The sequence below is a fragment of the Megascapheus bottae genome, chromosome 15, assembly GCF_031878675.1.
Source record: "Megascapheus bottae isolate mThoBot1 chromosome 15, mThoBot2.hap1, whole genome shotgun sequence".
In the NCBI taxonomy this organism is placed as follows: Eukaryota; Metazoa; Chordata; class Mammalia; order Rodentia; family Geomyidae; genus Megascapheus; species Megascapheus bottae.
This window is the reverse complement of record NC_143523.1, coordinates 27685758-27709152: the sequence shown is the minus strand read 5'-3', so window position 1 is coordinate 27709152 and position 23395 is coordinate 27685758. Positions and strand designations below refer to the sequence as shown.

Genomic DNA, 23395 nt, shown 5'->3' with positions numbered 1-23395 from the left:
GCAATGAACCTTGATTCTCAGATCTCAGTCTCCTGAGTAGCTAGGATTACAGATGTGAGCCACTGCGCCAGGCTGTAGTCTAACTATTCTTAAGGAAAAGCATATTTATCTTACAGCTTTGTTTTGTTGTCCTGCTGTAGGATAATTTCCACTTTTAGTCACTCCTTTGGATAGAATTACTGAAGTCTCCTTTTAAAATAACTGCTATCTTGGAGAAAACCAAAAGAAGTCCTGAGTTTGATTTAGTTCAGTTAAGGAAGTCTGCAGTCAAGTGCAAGAAGGATAAACCCTAGCCTGGTAGGAACTAAGATTCTGGCACTGGAGATAATAGAGAAGAAACAAAAACTTAGAAGCAAGCCATAGGAGCTAACTTGGCTTCCTTGAAGATTTTTGCCTTTGGTTGGCTCTGTCTCTTACTATTTATCATATATTCCTGTGATTATTACTTCTCTTCTTAATATAGAACCATACATTCTCTACTCACTGAGCAAACAAATTGATCAATTACATTTTCCTGTTTATTTTTCTACCTCTCAATATTAAGTGTTCTCTTGCAAAAAGGTGTCTTTTACTTTAAGTAGCAGAACATAAATGAAGTCCTTTTCTGTTGTAAAGGAAATATGCATCCTGACTCATATCTTTGATCATGTAAAAACAGAACTTAAGGCCGGGAGTTTGGCCTAGTGGTTAAAGTGCTTGCCTAGCATGCACGAAGACCCGGGTTCGATTCCTTGGTACCACATATATAGAAAAAGCCGGAAATGGTGCTGAGGCTCAAGTGGTAGAGTTCTAGCCTTGAGAAAGTCCAAGGACAGTGCTCAAGCCCTGAGCTCAAGCCCAGGACTGGCAAAAAAAAAAAAAACAGAACTTAAGTTTAATAAGCATGAGAAGAGAATTTTGTTTTTATTTTTTGGATTTTTATTTGCAAGTCCTGGGGCTTGAACTCAGGGTCTGAGCACTGTCAAGGCTAGAGCTCTCCCACTTGAGCCACAACACCATTTTTGGCTTTTTTCTGTATGTGTGGTACTGAGGAGTCAAACCTGGGTTATCATGCGTGGTAGGCAAGCATTCTACCACTAGTCCAAACTCCTGGCCCCAAGAAGAGAGTTTTAAAAATAAAAATAACTTTTAACCTTTTTTTTTTTTTGCCAGTTCTAGGGCTTGAACTCAGGACCTGGACACTGTCCTTGGGCTTTCTCAAGACTAGTGTTGTACCACTTTAGCCACAACACCATTTCCAGCTTTTTATGTGTTTGTGGAACCAGGGAATTGAACCCAGGGCTTCATGCATGCTAGGCAAGCACTCTACTGCTAAGTCACAAACCCGGCTTACTTTTAACCCTTTTTAAAGTAATTCTTTAAATGTGGAAGAAAGCAGTTTTAAAATACAAAGTTAATTCTCAGATGAACACAAAAGCATTCTTCATATTGCAGCAGAGAGAAAAGGGAAGAAAAGGAACAAGGAAGAAAATTTGGCTAGGTAGATGAAAGGCTAGAGTGCTTGTAAAACTGTTGTGCAAGGAACTGTGGACATCATGGGAATCAGCTGAGAGATGGAGAAGAAGATAGGAAGGTAGTTTAGACATAGAATACTAGAAGTTAAAAACTCACTTTCTCCCACCCCCAATACCAGGTAATACACGTGGCTCATATACTCTTCCACTCTGAAGTTTTCTCTCAGATAGCCCTGCTGTGGAATTGTCCAATTTATAGAGGATTAGCTATTCTTCATGTAATGTACTTGCATATAATACATTTCCTATGATTATCTGTCAATAGATTACATTGAGCTAAAACTACTTTATTGTTAACTTTTAGTTGATCAAGTTTTATCTTAGGGTTAGAGTCACCATTATATATTATATTATACCTTTATAATATATATTATATTATACATAATTATATAATATATATAATTATTGTACATACTTTATATAGAATTTAATATATAATATAGTTATCGTTATTTTAAACATATTATATTATACCTTATACAATATATTATATTGTACCTTTTTGCCAATCAGAAGTACTCTTACTGAAACAGTCTCATAGGGGCTGGGAAGGTGACTTAGTGGTAAAGTACTTGCCTTGCATGCATGAAGCTGTGAGTTTGAGTCCTCAGTAGCACATACACAGAAAAAGCCAGAAATAGTACTGTAGCTCAAGTGGCAGAGTGCTAGTCTTGAGCACCGAGAGGCTCAGGGATAACACCCAGAGTTTAAGCCCCAGAACAGAAAACAAAAACCAGTCCTAAAGGGTTGTGTTCTTTGTATGTCTTAGATAAACATTCATACTTTCCCATATGGTCTCAACTCCTACCATGGCACATGGCTTGTCAAGTGAAATACATACTAGCTATTAGCTCTCAATCATCTCTTCTCATCTGATCACCTGTGAATAGGGGGCAGCCTAACAGCTATAGAATCATAAAAAGGAAAAAAATCAAATCAAATCTTCATCCATAAGAGAATTACATGAAAACTGCTCTTACATCTTCTGAGTTTTCTACAACTGGTTTGACTATCTTTTGCCACATCATTACAAAGTTACCTCTGAAATATATATATATATATATATATATGCATGCACCAGTCCTGGGGCTTGAACTCAGGGCCTAGACACTGACCTTGGACACTTTTTGCTCAAGGCTAGTGCCCTGCCACTTGAGCTACAGCACCATTTCTGGCTTTTTATCAGTCACAAAATACTTTTCTCAGTAAGCCTCAAGGGTCCATATTCTTAGTTTTATATTTGAGTATCCAATTTCTATATCACAGCTAAGAATTTAATGTCTGAAACTCAGAGATACTAGAAAAGCTCCAGATTGGAAAGTCTGGCAGCTGATATAAAGAAGATACTTCTGTATGGAGATCAAACCCAGAAAGATTTCACATATTAGGCAAATGAGCCTCCGTTGATCTATGTTGCCAATCCTTTATTTTTTTATTTTGAGATAGGGTTTCATTAAATTGCCTTATCTGGTGTCACACCTATTATCCTCTTGCCTCTCCTTCCTGTGAGGCTGGCATTATAAGGATGTACTATCATGCTTAGATTGATAACTGTTTTAATGGTGAATTTTTGAGGAATAGATCAGTCTCTACATCTGAAGATCTGTTCTTTCTTCATTTTGGAGAAAGACTTAACCCACCACAAAGAAAGAAAGAACCCTCTTGAAAAGAATTTCTTTTTATAGATTATGACCTTAGGGTTTCCAATTTCATTTTTGAAAAATAACTATAACTCCAAATAGAAATATTAAGGGAAAATTATGTGGATGGTAGGAGGAAAATATTTCTATGTCATATTTAAAGTAAGCTGAATATTATTACATTGTTTTGATGCCTGAATTTCTGCCTAGCTTTAATACCACCTAAATATTTGATTGAGGATAATTTTATGATATTTACTTACAAGAGAAAAAATGCTAGTTGCTATGTTATATAGAAACAGAATAATAAATGTCCTAAAGGTTTGCATCCTACTACTGACCAGCCACATGTAACCAAATAAGTTTAAGTAAATAAAAAATTCTCACTCCTGACTCCATCAGGAAAACCACTAGGTGGCATCTGTAGTCATCCCTTTTAATGATAAATCTGGTTCATGCCAAAATTTGGGTATCACCTAGCTATTTTAAGTCTTCTGATATGAGAAATTGAAGTACAGGGGGCAGGAGTTTGGCCTAGTGGTAGAGTGCATGTCTAGCATGCACGAAGACCCAGGTTCAATTCCTCGGTACCACATACATAGAAAAAGCTAGAAATGGTGCTGTGGCTCAAGTGGTAGAGTGCTAGCCTTGAGGAAAAAGCCCAAGGACAGTGCTCAGGCTCTGAGTTCAAGCTCCATGAAGCATAGTGTATCTCACTATTTATATTCATATTAGTCATTTATGTAGTTGTAAAATACTTCTATGTTATATTACTTGCCTTTGTCATCTACAAGGTCTTGAGACTTTAGCCTAGGTTTCGCATTTTCTCATGCAGTCTTTGTCAAATTTTTGGTCTATCATTCTTGATAGTCCAGTAAAGTCTCCTCTCCACTCATGAGTCTGTCTGCCCTGTATGTATGGGTTTTGTGTCTACATTATAATTAACATGCATTCTCTGTCTTACATTGAAGACCACTTTATACTTAGTCCAGGCTTTTCAAAGACAGTTCCTTCTGTGTTTATTTTATTTTTGTCAGTCATGGGGCTTGAACTCAGAGCCTGGGTGTTGTCCCTTTGTTCTTCAGCTCTAAGCTATCACCCTACCCCTTGAGCCACAGTGCCACTTCTGATTTTCAGGTGGTTAATAGGAGATAAGAGTCTCAAGGACTTGTGTGCCAGGCTGGCTTTGAACTGTGATCCTCAGAGCTCAGCCTCCTGAGAAGGTAGGATTACAGGTGTGAGCCACTGCTCACAGCTTGTACTGATTTTAAGTAGCACTAAAATTCTGATCTATATAGTACAGAGCATTTCCATTATTTTAGAAAGTTCCATTGGACAGTGTCATTCTAGATCTAATCAGCAAGCTAGATTATATATTTATTATCACGCCTGGATGATAATTTACCTCCTCGGAATTAATTTATTCTTCACTGAGGGGCTTAATACTTAATCAGATTCTGGATCAATGGATTGAATGCTAGGAAGCCTGATTTAATTGTGTGACTCTGTGAGATCACCTCTCTCTAATTGTTCTACTGTATAAAATGAAGAAGTGGATGACTTCTGTACTAAGATCTTAGAACACTTTTGGTGGTATTTCAAAGGGGCTGTCTCTTTTATTAGAAGATTTTAGGATCTATCATCTACATGCCCTGTTCTAAAATAAGGGAGCCACAAATAGTGGGAGGAAGAGTGAGCAAATGTAATTGTATTCAATGTACATTATGAAAAAATTGAGCTACTTTACATGAGGGTAGGGATGGTAAGGGGAAATGGGGAAGAATGACAGAAGTGATAACACAGATCAAGATACATTGTACTTACAACCTGACTTAACAATACAGAAGTTAAAAAAAGAAACTGAAAGACAATGGGTAGGCCAGGTATTAGTGTCTCACACCTGAAATCCTGGCCACTCAGAAGGCTGAGATCTGAGGATCATGGTTCAAAGCTAGCCTGGGAAGTAGCACTGTGGCTCAAAGTGATAGAGCACTAGCCTTGAGCACAAAAGTTCAGGGATAATATCCAGTTTTTGAGTTCAAGCTCCAGGATAAGGATGAGAAGGGGGGAAGGGGGGAAGGAAGGAAGGAGAAGAAAGGGAAGGAGGGAGGGAGGGAGGAGGGCAGGCAGACTGGGCTTGTGCTTAGTGGTAGAGTGCTTGCATAGCATGAATGAAGCCCTAGATTTGATTTCACAGAAAAAGCTGGAAGTGGTTCTGTAGCTCAAGTGGTAGAGTGCTAACCTTGAGCATAGAAAGGCTTTGGGAGGGCCAGGAGTTTGGCCTAGTGGTAGAGTGCTTGCCTAGCATGCATGAAGACCGGGGTTCGATTCCTCGGTACCACATACATAGAAAAAAGCCGGAAGTGGTGCTGAGGCTCAAGTGGTAGAGTGTTAGCCTTGAGAAAGTCCAAGGACAGTGCTCAGGCCCTGAGCCCAAGCCCAGGACTGGCAAAAAAAAAAAAAAAAAGGCTTTGGGAGAGAACCCAGACCCTGAGTTCAAGCCTTAGGACTAACAGAAAGAAAAAGAAAAAAAATGCATATTTATAATGGTCAGAAAATAAAATAAGGGAGGATGAGACAGGAAAACCTAAGAGTTTGGGGCCTGCTTAGTCTACATAACAAAACTTTTTTTCAAAATAACCAAAGAAAATGCAGAAAAGAAGTCTGGCATTAAATAGATAATAACTACAAATATAATTGAAATCGAGCGGTTTTTTATGCATAGTATATGAATCAAGTTATGTTAGGAAATCTTTAAGTGTGTATGTGTATGTGGTGATTAGAAAAAAAACTGAGATAGCATTTACAATTGTGGTTTGAAACTAGAAACAGCCATAGAAAATTTTTGTGTGAATGTTTGCTGGTCTGGGGCTTGAACTTAGATCCTAGGTGCTGTCCCTGAGATTCTTGTTCTCAAGGCTAACACACTATCATTTGAGCCACAGCCCCATCTCTCTGCTGGCTTCAAACTGTGATCCTCAAATATCAGCCTCCTAAGTAGCTAGGATTATAGGAGTGAGTCACCAAAACCAGGATTAGAAAACTTTTGTTGTTGGTGGTGGTTGTTGGGCTTTGACTCTGGGCCTGGGTGCTGTCCCTGAGCTCTTCAGCTAAACTAGTGCCCTACCCTTGAGCCACAGCACCACTTCTGCTTTTCTAGTGGTTAATTGGAGATAAGAGTCTCATGTTCTTTAGTGCTTGGGCTGGCTTTGAACCACGATCCTAGCTACTCAGCCTCCTGAGTAGCTAGGATTATAGTCGTGAGCCACCGTGCCTGGCTTAGAAAACTTATTTTTAATACCTTCATAATAAACTGAAACTTAAACACAGTAGCCTGAGATTGTGGTGTCAGCCAAAATTTAAAATAGCTTCCAAAATACTGACTCAGTTAAATTCACAAATAATTTCTGGAATATTCTGTAAGAAAATGAGGGTATTCGTGGGGAGGAAGAATGAGTCTAGGAGTTCTTACTGGTACTGGGATTTCAACTCCAGGCTTTATGCTCATAGAGCTTGCTTAAGCTACCACTCTACCTAGTGGAGACATGTGTTCAGTCTAGCTTTTTACTGGTTATTTTGGAGATGAAATCTCTCAGACCTTTTCTCTAGGCTAGCTATGGACCTCTGTCCTCTGGATTTCAGCCTCCTGAGTGGCTAGGAACATAGGTGCCATTCACTAACCCCTGGCCCATATAGGTATTGTTATCAGAGAAACTTTCACATAAAAATATTGGAATTTTTTTTTTGAGCTGGAAGTCTTTTATCTTCAGAATAGCTAATACTGTTGGGATTGTCTTTAAGTAAGCTATGTTAGTAGTATTAAAAATATTTTGACTCAGGCTGGGAGTTTGGCCTAGTGGTAGAGTGCTTGCCTAGCATGCACAAAGACCCAGGTTCAATTCTTCAGTACCTCATAGAAAAGCCAGAAGTTGTGCTGTGGCTCAGGTGGTAGAGCACTTGCCTTGAGGAATGTCCCAAGACAGTTCAGGCCCTGAGTTCAAGTCCCAGGACTAGCCAAAAAAAAAAAAAAAAAAAAAAGGTTGGTGTAAGCCATTGCATCCAGCTAATCTTTTGAAATTTTTCATTTTGCCTGAAGATGTCCCTGGCTGTAGTTTTCTCATAAAGAAATGGGATTTCTTTATGAAAAAGTTAATTAAAACATGAATCATCATGATTTTGCTACTTAGAACATTTTAAGCCGAGAGCAGTGGCTCATGCCTGTAATCCTAGCTACTCAGAAAGCTGAGATCTGAGGATTGTGGTTCAAAGCCAGCCTGGGCACTAAAGTACAGGAAACTCTTTTCTTCAATTAATCACTAGAAACAGGAAGTGGGGCTGTGGCTGGAGGGGTAGGGCGGTAACCTTGAGCTGAAGAGCTCAGGGACAGTGCCCAGGCCCAGAGTTCAAGCCCCATGACCCACAAAAACAAAAACAAAAAAAGCACACAAAAAAACCATTTTACTTGTGGTGCTGACTTTTAACCTTGATGTCTGCCTTTTATTTTCATTAGCTATATAATAGATTTTTATAGAACATATTACATAACAAAGCAGGTGTTTGTTGATATCCATGTAATTGGTATAGTTTCAAAATGCTCCTATAATCATTCACCTAAGGCTAAAAGAAATCAAACATCTTTGAATAAAGGGTATTACTGTTTTTGAATTTTATGTAGAATAGCCCTTTTAAGTTTATTATCATTAAAGATTATAGTGATTAAATGGCAGATTAGAAGTTTAAAATTATTAAAATACTTGTGCTAATGGATATGAAGACTATTCTTAGTAGTAGAAATGGAAGGTTATGAAGTCTTCATTTGAAAAGGTTGTGTGTAAATATTCTATTTCTAATGAGTAAAGATGTAGTAATTAAATCTTACATATTTTGCAATGTTGTTCTAATTCACTGTTATTAATTTTTAATAGTGTTTGCCAGTTCTGAGCCTGTGCCAGGATTCCAAGGGGATACCCTACAACTAGCATTCATTGATCTCAGACAAGTAAGTGGAATCATATACTCTTTTTGCTGCCTTTTCTTGCCTTTTAAAATATTTCTAATGTTATAGGGATGCTTGGTTTCATTAAACATAGCCTATCTCTAGAAACTTATCTTTTCTTTTTATACCTGGGCCTTACAGTTACTAGGTAAGGATGTGGACGGTGCCTCCAGGCACTTTTCAGATAGGATCTTATAGCTTTTGCTCAGACCATCTTCCGACTCTGATCTCTCTACTATGGGCTCCTGAGTTGCTGGGACCATAAGTATATGGTCTACCCAGTTTCTGTTTTTTAGGTAGAGTCTGGCTGACCTTTGTCAGGCTGGCCTTGAATTTTAATTTTCTTGTTTTAGTCTCTTGTCTCCTGGTAACTTTTTTCTGAACCAATATTCATTAAATATCTCAACTTTTCACAACCTTCTCACAATGAACATTTGAAAAGGACATACTTTGCACTTTGGTTTACTGAAGCTTGATGTTTGTTATTTCTTAATAATTTTCTGGTCATAGATGAAAATTGATGGTAGTAACAGATGTGGATATTTTCTCATTCTATTCAGTTTTCAACTCTGATATTTCTACTCTGTTGTCATATTTTTTCCAATTTTGTTCTTATTCATTTTTTTTCCTTTTCATTATCCTTTTTCTTAATCTAGAATTAAAGCTTAATAAAGCCACTCTAGGTTGTGGAGACAGGGTTGACCCCAATTGGAAGGTTGAGGAGTACTTGATTGACAAGTAGGAGTAGCTACTGCTCTTGGCTAGAGGAGCCATGTAGAAATTGAATTAAGATAAAACCACATGGTATCAGTGTATTAATGGTGTCCATTTCCTGATGGGGATGGAGGTGAGTGGAAATGAGGCCCCACAATTGGTATGAGCAGACTCTGTTGAATGGTTCTAAGCAGCAGGATCATCTTGAGCAGTTACTCAAATCAGAATTCAGTAAATAAGTTCAGTAAATGCTTTGCTTTAATTCCTAGCTAGTACTGGTAAGTATTTATCAGCTACCTTTATTCATTAGTTAGAAAGGAGACATGGTTGAATAGATACAAATGCAATGAAGAAAAAAAAAAAAACAGTATAGCGTATAAAAATCTTTTAGAAGAAGTGGCACTGTGGCTCAAGGGGTAGGGCAGTAGCTTTGAGCTGAAGAGCTCAGGGACAGGCCCAGGCCCAGGCCCAGGCCCAGAGTTCTAGCCCTATGACTGACCAAAAAAAAAAAAATTCTTTAGAGAAACAACACCCATAGACTGGCTGGGAATCCTTTTGAGACAATAGTGTGTAGAAATAAGTGATATATCTCAAGTCAGGTTTAAAAGGGAAATGTAAAGTCCATTTCTGTCAATTAGTTATATTTGTAAAACACTGAACACACTTATTTCTGATTGAAGTCAAGCTCTGATACTGTGTCAAACAAAGAATACTCTGCTGGATGGCCTAGATCTGTGAATGAGAAGCCTTGCTAAGTTGAGGAAGGCAGTAGAAAACAGACTCTTATCATTCTATTCTGTCACAGGAGTTTTCTTATTGGCAGTAAATCCATTTAGTTTTGAGGTTCTCTCTGTTGTACAGACCTGTTTCCCTCAATAAGAACATCAGATACAGACAACTTGAGCTCTTCAACAAGTTAGAAGAGTTTTCATTGTATATTATTCATTTTTTAAGTAGGCTATAGCCATTTACTGGGTATGTTTTATGTTGTAAGAACAACAATATGTTCCCCAATTTAAAGGGCAAATTTAAGAGATAACTTGAAGATATTTGCCATTATATGTGAATAATCTGCTCATAGGAAATTTGAAAGTTACCTTGTAATATTTTTCTGTCTCATGTGAATTTCAATAACGTTGACTCATTTTATATTAGCAACTGTGTAGGATTATGAAAAGAGCCACATAACTTAAGAAATTATACTGATTGGAAGTAAGGGACTTAGGGAATAAGGCAGTGATAGAACACTTGATTAGCATGCAAAAGGCCCTAGGTTTAATCCCCAGACAGAAAAATTGTATTCAGTGATTTAACCAGATAGTTGATTCAAAGCCAACTAAATTCTTAATCCTTGATTCAAAGAGAATCATCATTTGACAGCTCTTTTGTGTTTAGCTCATTAGGAAATTACCACTAAGGTATATTTATAAATATTGATAAAATCTCTAGTCATTTTAGTTGAATGTACATATCAGATGGGAGTGCTTAGAAGAAATTAAGTCCTGTGCAACTTCACTTAACAGTATAATTTAAAAGACTTTTAATTAAAAATCTTCTCTTATTTTTTTTTGGGGGGGGGGCAGTTGTAGGGCTTGAACTCTGGTCCTGGGTGCTGTTCCAGAGTTCTTCAGCTCAAGGATAGCGCTCTACCACTTTGAGCCACGGCGCCACTCCTATCATTTTGGCGATAATTGGGGATAAGAATCTCATTAGGGGTTGGAGTGTGGTCTAGTGGTACAGTGCTTGCCTAGATTATACAAAGCCCTGGGTTTGATTCCTTGGTACTAAATAAACAGAGAAAGCCAAAAGTGGTGCTGTGGATCAAGTGGTAAGAATGTTAGCCTTGAGAAAGGCCAAGGACAGTGCCCAGACTCTGAGTTCAAGCCCCAGGGCTGGCAAAAAAAAAAAAAGTTTCATGGGCTTTCCGGCCCAGATAGGCTTTGAACCTTGATCCTCAAATCTAAGCCTCTGGACTTGGACTCAGGCCTAGGTGCTGTCTCTGAGCTTCTTTGTATTCAAGGCTAGTGCTCTACCTCTCAAGCCACAGTACCACTCTGGCTTTTTTTTTTTTTTTTTTTTTTTTTTTTTTTTTTTTGGTGGGCTATGGGGCTTCAACTCTGGGCCTGGGTGCTGTCTCTGAGCTCTTCAGCTCAAAGCTACTGTCCTACCCATTGAGCCACAGCCCCACTTCCCCACACTTCTGGCTTTTTTGAGTCTCACAGGACTTTTCTGCCCAGGCTAGCTTTGAACCATAACCCTCAGAACTCATCCTTCTGAGTAGCTAGGATTACAGGTGAGCCACTGGCACTCAGCAAGTAAAAATCTTTTCTCCAGCCCTGGGGCTTGAACTCGGGGACTAGGCTCTCTCCTGAGCCTCTCTGTGCTCAAGGCTAGCTTTCTGCCACTTGAGTCACAGTGCTACTTTTGGCTTTTTCTGTTTATATGATACTGAGAAATAAAACCCAGGGCTTCATGCATGTTATGCAAGCACTCTACCACTAAACCACATTCTCACTCCTAAATCTATACATTTTTAAAATAAAATCAAATATTTGTATGGATAGTTATATAAATATTAAATAAAATTTTTAAGTATGGTACTATACATGTAGTGCTAGAAGTGAATGGCTGATTAATTATATCGATTTTTAGTCTTAAAAGAGAATTAAAACCATGTTGTCTATTTTTTTGTACTTTTATATTCTAAAATAAGAAAATACAATTCTTGTATTTTGCTGCTAGAATATTGTCCATAACTTACATGTTTTAACTTCAGTAGCTTGATTTAATAAACTACAAATAGTTATTTTTCACTTAGGTTTGCTTAAAAACTAATTTGCACACATTTAAGTGATGAAATGCCAGATATAAGAATTTTAAAAATTGTAGTCTTGAAAACAAAAATCTCACATGAGATGATAAAAGTTTTTGAATCAGATCTTAATGATTATTTAAATAAGGATGTCTTAAGGTTTTGATAGTGCTTTTGTTTCTAACTTCATAAAATATATCATAACAAAGTATTTTTATACTTATATGAAGTAGTATATTACCACAAATAAAGGGGTGCTAATACCTTTATTTACATTTTAGTTGAATTTCTGCACTTTTCCTTCTTTTTTTTCCCCCTAGTCTGTGATCCATTTCTGTCTTAATAGGATGGCTGACAGTTCTTTTCAAGTATACTTAGAAAGGCAAAAGAGCTCTTTTCATAGTGCTTATGAGAGGTCATGCTTTTGTTTTTTAGTTTGAATTTGATACTGCTTCATGAATTGCTGGGTATGAAAGATTAGGAAGTAGGTCCAGTGGTCCAATTTTACCTGCCCACCCGGACTTTGCCCTGAGGTCAAACTCCTGATATTTGCTGTACTGAATAGAGGAGTTGATGACAAGTATGAGCTGATACAAGATGACAGTTAGAACCATATCAAAGCTGAAGGCAAGAGAATTGGGACTCCATAAGAGACTATAGCTAAAAGATAGATCATCAGGATTGCTCTCCTCTCAAGAAAAGGAAATAGCTGACCTGTGAGTGAAAAGACTTTATCATCCTGCCAATCACATACTTGCTAATGGAATCCAGTTATCTCAACAACATCTTAAGGCCTACTACCCAAATAGACAATGGGGAGGATTTGCACTACTGTTACTGAAAGTGCTGCCAATCAGTTTAGACTGCTACTTGAAAATGATTTGTATGTGTAATTTTTTTACAAGTAAAACATTACCCTAATAATCCTTACTTCTGAAATTAAATTACTAAACAAATGGTGGATTTTGATATAATACCTATCTTTGTTACATATATTTGATATCTTTGTTACATATATTTGAAATGGGCCTCAGGTAAATACTGTATGCAAAATTCTTTGACAATATATAAAAGCCTTAACATTTTGAAAATATTTTATGATAAACCTTTTAAAAATATGCAGTATTCAGTGATATAACTTACTTTTAATATAATAGAAATATTTCACTAAATATCAATGAAAAATGAAGTATGCCATATAACAGAATTTTCTAGGTAATTAAAGATTATATTTTAATCACTGAAACTTTTAAAATGTTGATGTAAAATTTTTTTCAATTCTCTAACCTACATAGTTTCATTTTGAGTATAATTTTCAAACTGAACATCTGTGGCTTCACTCCTAAGTCTTACTTAAGGCAGCCTTTCTCACTTTGTGAGAAGTTCCTTGGACTTCATCTGACAGTGTCTTGATGATTATTTGAACCATCTGCAGAAATGTCAGTAGGTTGATGATACAACTGAAAAATGAGTTTGTAACTAATAAAACATTCTGCCACCTGAGCCACAATGCCACTTCCAGATTTTCCTGTGTATGTAGTACCAAGCAATCAAACCCCAGGGCTTAGTGCATGCTCGGCAAGCAGTCTACTACTAGGCCACATTCCTGGCCCCCAAACTTTTCTTTTGGGGGGCAGTCAGTCCTGGGGCTTGAACTCAGGGCCTGAGCACTGTTCCTGATCTTCTTTTGTTCAAGGATAACACTCTACCACTTGAGCCACAGCACTATTTCTGGCTTTTCTGTTGAAGTGGTACTAAGGAATCAAACCTAGGGCTTCAGGCATGCTAGGTAAGCACTCTACCACTTTGCCACATTCCCAGCATTGGCTAACATATTTTATACTGGCATTATATTTTAGAGTGGACCCCACAGTGTCTTTTGGGAACAGTAATTTTTTTTTTTTTTGATGGGTCATGGGGCTTTAACTCTGGGCCTGGGTGCTGTCCCTATGCTCTTCAACTCAAGGCTACCATCCTATCCTTGGGCCTGGGTGTTGTCTTTGAGCTCTTCAGCTCAAGACTAATGCCCTACCTCTTGAGCCACAGCGCCACTTCCAGTTTTCTAGTGGTTAATTGGAGATAAAAGTCTCAGTTTCTTCAGTGCCTAGGCTGGCTTTGAACCTTGATCCTCAGATCTCAGCCTCCTGAGTAGCTAGGATTACAGTAGTGAGCCACCGCACCCAGCAGTAACAGTAATTTTTGAAGAGAAGAAAGTTTGTTTTTTTTTTTTCTTTTGCCAGTCATGGGGCTTGAACTTTGGGCCTGGGCACTGTCCCTGAGTTCTTTAGCTCAAAGTTAGTACTTTACTACTTTGAGCCACAGAGCCACTTCTGGTTTTCTGGTGTTTTTTGTTTTTTGTTTTTTTGCCAGTCCTGGGCTTGAGCTCAGGATCTGAGCACTGTCCTTGGACTTTCTCAAGGCTAGAGCTCTACCACTTGAACCTCAGCACCACTTCCAGCTTTTTTCTATGTATGTGGTACCAAGGAATCGAACCTGGGTCTTCATGCATGCTAGGCAAGCACTTTAACCACTAGGCCAAACTCCCAGCCCTTTCTGGTGTTTTTTGATGAAATAATTTTTTGTGCCAGTCCTGGGTACTGAACTCAGGGCCTGGGAACTGTCCTTGCGCTTTCTCAAGGCTAGCACTCTACCACTTGAGCCACAGCACCACTTCTGACCTTTTCTGTTTATGTGGTATTGAGAAATTGAACCCAGGGCAGGCATTCTACCACTAGACTAAACTCCCTGCCCATGATAAAATAATTTTTTATACTGTTAATGATCAAACCCACAGCCTTACATAGCATAGGCAAACATTCTGCCACTGAGATATAGTCCCTGCTGATACAATAATGGAATCAATTCTACCATTGTTTCCCCGTATGGTTGTCCTTTTAATTTCCTGCTTAAGAAATCTTTGGTGGCTGGGAGCATGGCCATAGAGTGCTTGCCTAGCATGTAGGAAGCCCCGGGTTCAATTCCTCAGTACCACATACACAGAAAAAGCCGAATGTGGTGCTGTAGCTCAAGTGGTAGAGCATTAACCTTGAGAAAGCTCAAGAACAGTGTCCAGGCCAGGAGCATGGCCTAATGGCCTAGTGGTAGAGTGCTTGCCTAGCATGCACAAAGACCCTCAGGAAGAAGAAGGAGAAGGAGAGGAAGAGGGGGAGGAGGAGGAGGAGGAGGAGGAGGAGGAGGAGGAGGAAGAGAAGGAGGAGGAGGAGGAGGAGGAGGAAGAGGAAAAGGAGGAGGAGGAAGAGGAAGAAAAATCCTTTTAGCTGGGTGTGGTGGCTCATGCCTGTAATCCTAGCTACTCAGGAGGCTGAGATCTGAGGATCATGGTTCAAAGCCAGTCTAGGTACTAAGGATCGTGAGACTCTTATCTCCAAATAACCTCCAAGAAGCTGGAAGTGGTGCTGTGGCTCAAGGGTTAGGGCAGTAGCCTTGAGTTGAAGAGGTCACAGATAATGCCAAGGCCCAGAGTTTAAGTCCCACAATGGACGAAAGGGAAAAAAAATCTTTGTACCTGGTATAATATCTTCCTGTGTTTTCTCCTAAAAACTTTATTACTTTACCATTCATATTTAGATTTGAAATCCATAATCCATCTAGAATTAATTTTATTCATGGTGTAAGGTATAAGATTCATGTTTCATTTAGTTATTCAATTGACCTAGTGATTGTTGAAAAATGACCTCATAGCATCTTAATGTAAAAGAGTTGTAAAGCATAAGGGTGTAAGATATATAAACACACAAATATCTAATAAGTAAGATGTTTTCTTCTGTCTCCCATTAACTATACAGTTAGATTTTATGGTTTGTGCCTTTTCCTCTTAAGCAAGTAGCAAGTTAGTTTATTGGAATTTTGGCTTTAGTTTTTTTTTTAAATACTAGTCTAAGTGTACTCTTACTGTATTAAAGGTTTCTTGACTTTCTTAAAATAAGGCAATCAAGAGAAAGTTTCTATGACAACACAGGTAATCTAAAAAGAAGAAAAGCTGAACTACCAACCCAGTGGGACAGTGACCAGGCTTTTTCCTTCATTGCTGTGCCCATGGCCGGCACTCTTCTGCTACATGGCAAATAGTCAAGAAATGTTACTTCAAAACGGGCGGGGGGGGGGGGCGGGCGGGACAAGAGTTTGGCCAAGTGGTAAGAGTGCTTGCCTAGCATTCACGAAGACCCAGGTTCGATTCCTTGGTACCACCTATGTAGAAAAAAGCCAGAAATGATGCTGAGGATCAAGTGGTAGAGCTCTAGCCTTGAGAAAGTCGAAGGATAGTGCTCAGGCCCTGAGCTCAAGCCCAGGACTGGCCTGAGAATGTGGCTAGTGGTAGAGAGTTTGCCTAGTATGCATGAAGGTCTGGGTTTGATTCCTTAGTACCACATAGACAGAAAAAGCAGGCAGTGGTGCAATGGCTCAAGTGGTAGCAGACAAAACAAAACAAAACAAAAAATAGAAGAAGCTTGTGTTTAAGCCCTGAGTTCAAGTCTCAGGACACGCGCACATTCATACACACAAAATCCATGGAAAGAGAGCACTACGGGGGCAGTTGTAGCTCAGTGTTAGAGAGCATGTATACAGCTCTGAGTTCAATCTGCAGCACTATATGACAACACACAAAACAGTACAGTAACTTCATTAGGAGTTATTATTTTTTTTTCTGTTTTACTTTTGGTGAGAGTCTACCCCAGGCCCCTGCCCCCGCCCCAGCCTTTGATAGTTCTGGGGATTAAATTCAGGGCCATGCTTGTTATTCATGAGCTCTACCACTAGCACCATGCTTCCAGCTCCTGGTGAAAGTATATCTATGGGGTACTTTTGGCTTTCTCATGTAAAATGTAACAACCTTTCTTGACTTACTCTAGTTGGCATTAGGGGTTACTAAACCAGTAAGTTATTTCTAAAAACTTTTGTCAATTTCTTTTATGGGTAAAAGAACTATTCTTTTATGAATAATGAAACACTTTGGACTGATGGGGTACTAGAATTTAAACACAGGACCTTTTATATATTTTAATGAAGTGATCTGTACTGAATGCAAGGTAGATATAAAGGAGCATTCCTAAGCTGTTATTTGGAACATGAGTCATGAAGAAAGTAAACTATGACTATAGAGTGGGAATTTCTACATATCGTGTCCTTGTCTTTTAAATTTATAGTTTCTTTACAACATTGAAGAAGTTAAAAGTCCTGGAGTAAAAGTGTATCTTAGATTTTTTTCTGTCAAATCTATTTGGATGCTGAATACTTTGCACAAACAAAAATTTTTTACTGTCCCGCAAAACTGTGTTTTATAGTGTACAATTTGAAACTAGACTTTATTTAACTTTTAAATTAATGTAGGAGTTTCTAGTACCATTTGATTAAAACAGGATTGTAATAGCGAACAAATAAGCTTGTAAGTAGATACGTAAACATGTGATACAAAACAATGAAAAATTGTACATTTTCAAGAACAATTTGTTGACCTTCCTTGTCTTAAGAATTTAAATGACTTGTGAAGGGTGATAATTATTGGAGGATTAATGCTGCTTCAGTGCAGTAAACCAGTCAGTCAGTTATACTAGATAACTTGTTTTTAAGAAGCATGAAATGGAAACACAGGATTGCTTATGAAGAATGAAAAGATTTAAGCAGGAAGTTAAAACAGCAGCTCATGTGCCGTTCAAAACCAAACAGTTGTCAGATTCTTTAGTGAGTTATTAAGTTGTTGGTATTGAGCTGCATTGTGTATACTTGTAGAGAAAGAAAGAATATATTAATTACTGGAATTTGGTCTTTTCTAATACACGTCACATATTAAAAGTGGGATGAAAAAAATTTTAGGATGACTTTTGGTAAAATGAGTTCTGTGTTTTTCTACTTACTGTAAAAAAATGTCTTGGAGTATAACAAAGAAAATACAGTTCCTTTTTTCAGGATAATTTTACCTTTATTTAATACTTGCTGAAGTAAGAGCCTTAAAACAAAGTCAGAACTTCCAGACAGAAAATAGTAGTACTATTAAATGGTATTAAAAGTATAATGAAAAAAGTGTTAAATCCTGTAAAACCTACAGAAATTTCTTTTGCCCAGTTGGCTTACTTTACATGTTCACTGTAAAGTAAGCACCTAGGGATACAAAAAGAAAAGAATAGTGGAACAAAAACCACTTTGTACTGTTGAGTTCCTTTACCTGATAGCATGGCCTCACTGCCAACTAAGAAGAGTTTTAACTTGAAAGTGTTCTTTTTCCTATTAACATCTCTGGCATACTTTTTTGTTTTTATTTTTATTGTTTTGTTTTTGAGACAAGAGCTAGCCATGCAGTCCAGGTTGGTCTTTAGCTCACTGTAGAGCCCAGGCTAACCATGAATCCTTTAACCCTCAGCCTCCCAAGTGCGAGATTATAGGCATATGTCACCACACCTGGCTCTAACACAGTTTGTTTTTGTTTTGCCAATCCTGCAGCTTGAACTCAGAGTCTGGGCATTGCCCTTAGCCTTTTCTTTTTTTCCTCCTCAACTCTAGCACTCTGTCACTTAAGCCACAACTCTGCATCTGGCTTTGTCAGTAGTTAATTGGAGATGGGTCTCATTGATTTTCCTGCCCATGCTATCTTTGAACTGTGATTCTCAGATTTCAGTCTCCTGAGTTGCTAGGATTACAGCCTAAACTATTGGTGCCTGCTGCTCTTTGACAGTTGTTTTTGTTGTTGTTGTTTGTTTCTATTTTTACCAGACCTGAGGCTTGAATTCAGGGCCTGAGCACTGTCCTTGTGCTTTCTCAAAGTTAGAGCTCTACCACTTGATCCACAGCATCACTTTTGGCTTTTTCTATAGATGTAGTACTGAGGAATCAAAACCTTGGTCTTTATGCATATTAGGCAAGCATTGTACCACTAAGCCAAACTCCTGGCCCCTGGGTTTTGCTTTTTTTTGTACTTAAAATAATTACTTTGTCATCCTATACAAGTTTCATTTTTTTCTTTTCTTTCTTTTTTTTTTTTTTTTTTTTTTGCCAGGCCTGGGTTTGGGCTCAGGGCCTGAGCACTGTCCTTGGACTTTCTGAAGGCTAGCACTCTACCACTTGAGCCTCAGCACCACTTCCGGCTTTTTGCTATATGTATGGTACCGAGGAATCGAACCCGGGTCTTCGTGCATGCTAGGCAAGCACTCTACCACTAGGCCAAACTCCTGGCCCCACAAGTTTCATTTTCTTGATGGTATCTGGGAAAGATCCTCTGGATCCAATAAAATATATGAATTACTTTGAATGTCAGGTTAATCCTACCTAGTTTGTTGTTTGTTACGTGCTGATGATCACACCTCACACCCCTATCTATCTCTGAGCTGTATCTACAGCCTTTTTATTTATTTTCATCAATATCTGTAACTTGACTTGTTTTATCCCAGTTTTCATTCGCTCAATATGACTTCATTTAATTGGGCATGGGGTTTGGGGATATAGCTCAATGTATATAGCACGTACAAGGCTCTGTGTATAATTCCTAGCCAGAAATTCCTTCTTGCCAAAAATGTGACCTAAAATAATTGGAGACTATAGTCTGTGTCGCTGTGTCATTTATCATTCTTTAGCACTTTTTTTCCCACACAGCTGAGGACCAAACTCAGCTAGGCAAACTTGCTAGGCAAGTACTTTTCCACTGAGCTAGCTCCCCAACCCCTATTTGCCATTTTTAAAATCATTCCACCTTCTTCCCCTTTCTATCTCTCTTTCTATCTATCTATATACATAGATGTATTTGTATGTATCTGTCTCATACATACATACATAATTGGTAGTACCCAGGATTGAACTCAGATCCTCATTTTTGCTGGGTAAGCACTATACCACTCAAACCTTTTCCCAGCCCCACTCCTTTTTTATGTTGGTCCTGGGTGCTATCCTTGAGCTTTTTCCTTTTTTTTTGGTTCAAGGTACTGTTTGAGCCACAGCTTTGCTTTTGGCTTTTTGGTGTTTGATTGGAGATAAAAAGTCTTATGGGTTTTTCTGCTTAGACAGACAGAGCCATGATCCTCAGATCTCTGAGTGCTGGGATTACAGTAATGAGCCTGTGAACCCTTTTGGCTTTAGTTTGTGTTTCAGATAAGTTGTGTGCTTTTGCCCTAGCCACCCAGAGACCATCAGGTAGTGTCCTTGGAACTTCGTATAGTAATATCATCTTTTCTACTTGTACTTTCTCTTGGCCCTGGTTTTTCCTCACTTATTAAATGTATTTATTTCACATGTATCTTATAATATACAAGAGAGTCATTTTAGAACAGTATAGTTTGTAAATAAATTTGATTTTTTTTGTGGGGGGGGTTGGTCATGAAGCTTGAACTCTGGGCCTGGATGCTGTCCCTGAGCTACTGCTCTACCACTTGAGCCACAGCTCTACTTCCTGTTTTCTAGTGATTAGTTGGAGATAAGAATCTCATGGATTTTAGTGCCTGGGCTGGCTTTGAACCTCGATTCTCAGATCTCAGCCTCCTGAGCAGCTAGGATTACAGATGTGAGCCACTGGCACCCAAAAATAAATTTAATTTTTGTTAATGAAGTCCTAAAACTTTGCTGTAAAAAGTGTTACATGTGGATGACCTTTTTCTTTACTTACTTACTCATTCATTTATGAAATAAATACTTCAGTGGCTCATATGCCCCAGCACTTGTAAAAAACAAACAAGTAATAAATAATGAAATTAATTTGGACTATTGGACATCAGCAAAAACAAAGTTAGTTTGTCTAAAGGGCATCAACTAAGATCTAGAGGCCAGGATTGGGTGGTAGAACAATTACTTATCCCTAGGCAATTCCCACTACTGCAAGGTGAATTAAAACAGAAACTAAGGAGTATAAGAGAAAATTACTGAAACATTTGAATAAAAAGTTGACAAGAAGTAGGAAGCCAGAGACAGGATACAATCCTACTTTTCTTAATAACTCCAGCATGACCTTGGGAAACTTTCCTGGACTATTTCAACAATACATTTTAATAATTTAATGAAAGCCAGGAGGGAAGATTGTTATATAGTTTACCTTAGAGGAGGGAGTCTTTTTCTAGCATATTTAGTAATGCTTACATATTTCAAAGGCCATTGGTTGATATTGACCAAGCTTCATCAGAGCAAGAGGCATAGCTCATGTGCTAGGTGGGCCTCATCGTAGATTGCTAAGAGCTGACATTTCCTTCCACTGCTGCTGCCTGAAAATGATGTACCCTAGACTCCCATCTCTTTGTTCTCATCATTCACCTCCTTTGCTTTCTTTCACCCTCTTGTACATTGTCTCCTAATTTCTCTGTACTACCAAATAATTGTACTAAATTTTATGAAAGTAATTCTGATACACATCACTGTGGAGAAGAACTTCATAACTTTTCAGGGTTCAAGCTGTATTTGACTCAGAATGAACAGCACTGATATCTGACTTTAGGGATAGGAATGGGCTTTGGAGCTATAAAGGAATTGTTTGGCCAGAATTCTTGCTATGAAGACTGGGTGTCTGCCAAGGTTTTACTTTGAAATTGTTGCCTTCTGTTTCTAATCTTAATGCATCATAACATACAATTCTTTGCCACTAGTCCAGTTTATTCTTTTATGATGAAGAAGTCACTTTTAAATATCAATTATTTCCACTGTAATTAAACAAATCTTCTTTTGTTTGCATTATATTTGTTACCATATTGTATGCACATAGTTCTTGCTTAAACTTGCCCGTATAACTACTTCACAGGAACTTTCTTTAGAAGTTTTAAAGTCTTTGACTTCTTAAAGTATTAATGGGATTTGCCAAAGTTGTAGTATCCGAATACTTGACGAGATATAGTAGCAGGACAACAAGCTTGTTCACACAGCTCCTTTTTTTTTTTTTCCTTCAGACAAGCCTAAATTCATTTGAAGTGCCAAAGAATTAAAGAAAGTTGTATTTGGGTTTACTCCTGAAATCAACAAGACCAGACATCTCATGAAGTTTACCTTAAGGTCCAGATATTAGAAAAATATGCTGCCCTTTGGGAGAGTTTAGATTATAAAGGATTAGTCTAAACCTAAATGGCTTTTGCTGTTTCTTCTTTGGGCTTCAGTGTGTGGGTTCTATACTTAAGTATGTGTGTGACTTCTGTATGTACCTGCAGCTATTAATATACATTTTGAACTTAGGTTTTTATAGTTTTAAGAATAAAGGATTGTTGAATAGTGTAGAAAATTACCTTCTAAAATAGTTGTTTGAAACCAATAGCAACTCTGCATAAGTAAGCAAATACAAAAATATCATAGATTTGCTGATTTATTTTGGTTTTTAGTTTCTCTCTGGTGTTCAGGGTTGAGCTAAGAGCCTTATACACCTGCTGGAAAGTAAGCACTCTCTTGCAAAGCTTCACCACAGCCTATTTTGTCATTTTTAAGTAATTATACACCCTCAAGAAGTTACAAACAGGCCCCCATGAATACTTCCCCTGGTTTCTCTCAATGGTAGCTTTCTATATAGTTACAGTAGAGTTATAAAATCCAGGAGAGGGGCCCGGAGTTTGGCGTAGGGGTAGAGTGCTTGCCTAGCATGCACAAAGAACCGGGTTCAATTCCTCGGTACCACATACATAGAAAAAAGCCGGAAGTGGTGCTGAGGCTCAAGTGGTAGAGCTCTAGCCTTGAGAAAGTCCAAGGACAGTGCTCAGGCCCTGAGCTCAAGCCCAGGACTGGCAAAAAAAAAGTAGCTATTAAAATCCAGGAGATTGACATTACATGCTGCTCACTGTTTAGAACAAACAAGCAAATCAGACATAAAGGAAAAAGCTCTAATTTTCTTCCATCTTCAGTCTCTTGGGGTAATTGGTATGTTCCTTTGTAAGGTCTTTATAATGTAAAGGCATATATATTCTCACATGTACTGCGCAAACTTATGAGCCCATATATAGTTATTTTCTCTCTTTCATAGGAGCTTGGATCAGTTATACTATAGTTTACATTTTGATTAATGTGGATCTTCTTTATTTTTTCACACTATTCTACACTAAATACAACCTTATTATTGAACCAAGCCCCTAATTGTTGAATATACATATATTTATGTATGTGTATATATATATATGGTTTTTCTGCACATATATAGTGCTGCAGTTAATGACCTTTATATGTATATATTGAACACTTGTGTAAGCATTCAGTAGGCTTTTAGAAGTAGAATTACTGGGATGTGGATATTAGATCCAGACAGTACAAGGGCGATGACTCAATATTTGGGTACCCAATATTATGGACATGGTCTTGGAGATATAAACATAACTATATAGACATAAAAATCTATGATGGGGGCCAGGAGTGTGGCCTAGTGGTTAAAGTGCTTGCCTAGCATGCACAAAGACCCGGGTTCGATTCCTTGGTACCACATACATAGAAAAAAGCTGGAAGTGGTGCTGAGGCTCAAGTGGTAGAGCTCTGGCCTTGAGAAAGTCCAAGGACAGTGCTCAGGCCCTGAGCTCTAGCCCAGGACTGGCAAAAAAAAAAAAATCTATGATGGGCTAAATACTCTATAGACATAATGTTTTATTACATACATTAATATGTACCTATGACATACAAACTCTCAGCTTAATTTTAATTATGTTCTAAGTGCCAGTGATTATATATATAGAGATTCCCTTCTTGAATACTTGTTTGTTAAACATGACATTTGAAATATGATGTAAAAATCAATGTTAATAAATTCTTTAATAAAAAAAAGTAGAATTAC

General features: G+C 38.0%; 1 protein-coding gene across 5 annotated transcripts in view; it reads left to right on the top strand.

Annotated features, from left to right (window-relative positions):
* The window catches only part of Exoc6 (exocyst complex component 6), a 135023-nt gene that overhangs the window by 92252 nt on the left and 19376 nt on the right, over positions 1-23395 (top strand). For 3 of the 5 annotated variants that reach the window (XM_090346251.1, XM_090346252.1, XM_090346254.1), the window contains one exon: positions 8080-8153. In XM_090346251.1, coding sequence (XP_090202377.1) covers positions 8080-8153 — 74 coding nt within the window. Of the gene's footprint in view, positions 1-8079; positions 8154-21545; positions 21627-23395 lie in introns of those variants that run through there. The other 2 variants (XM_090346255.1, XM_090346253.1) reach the window with 1 other exon arrangement.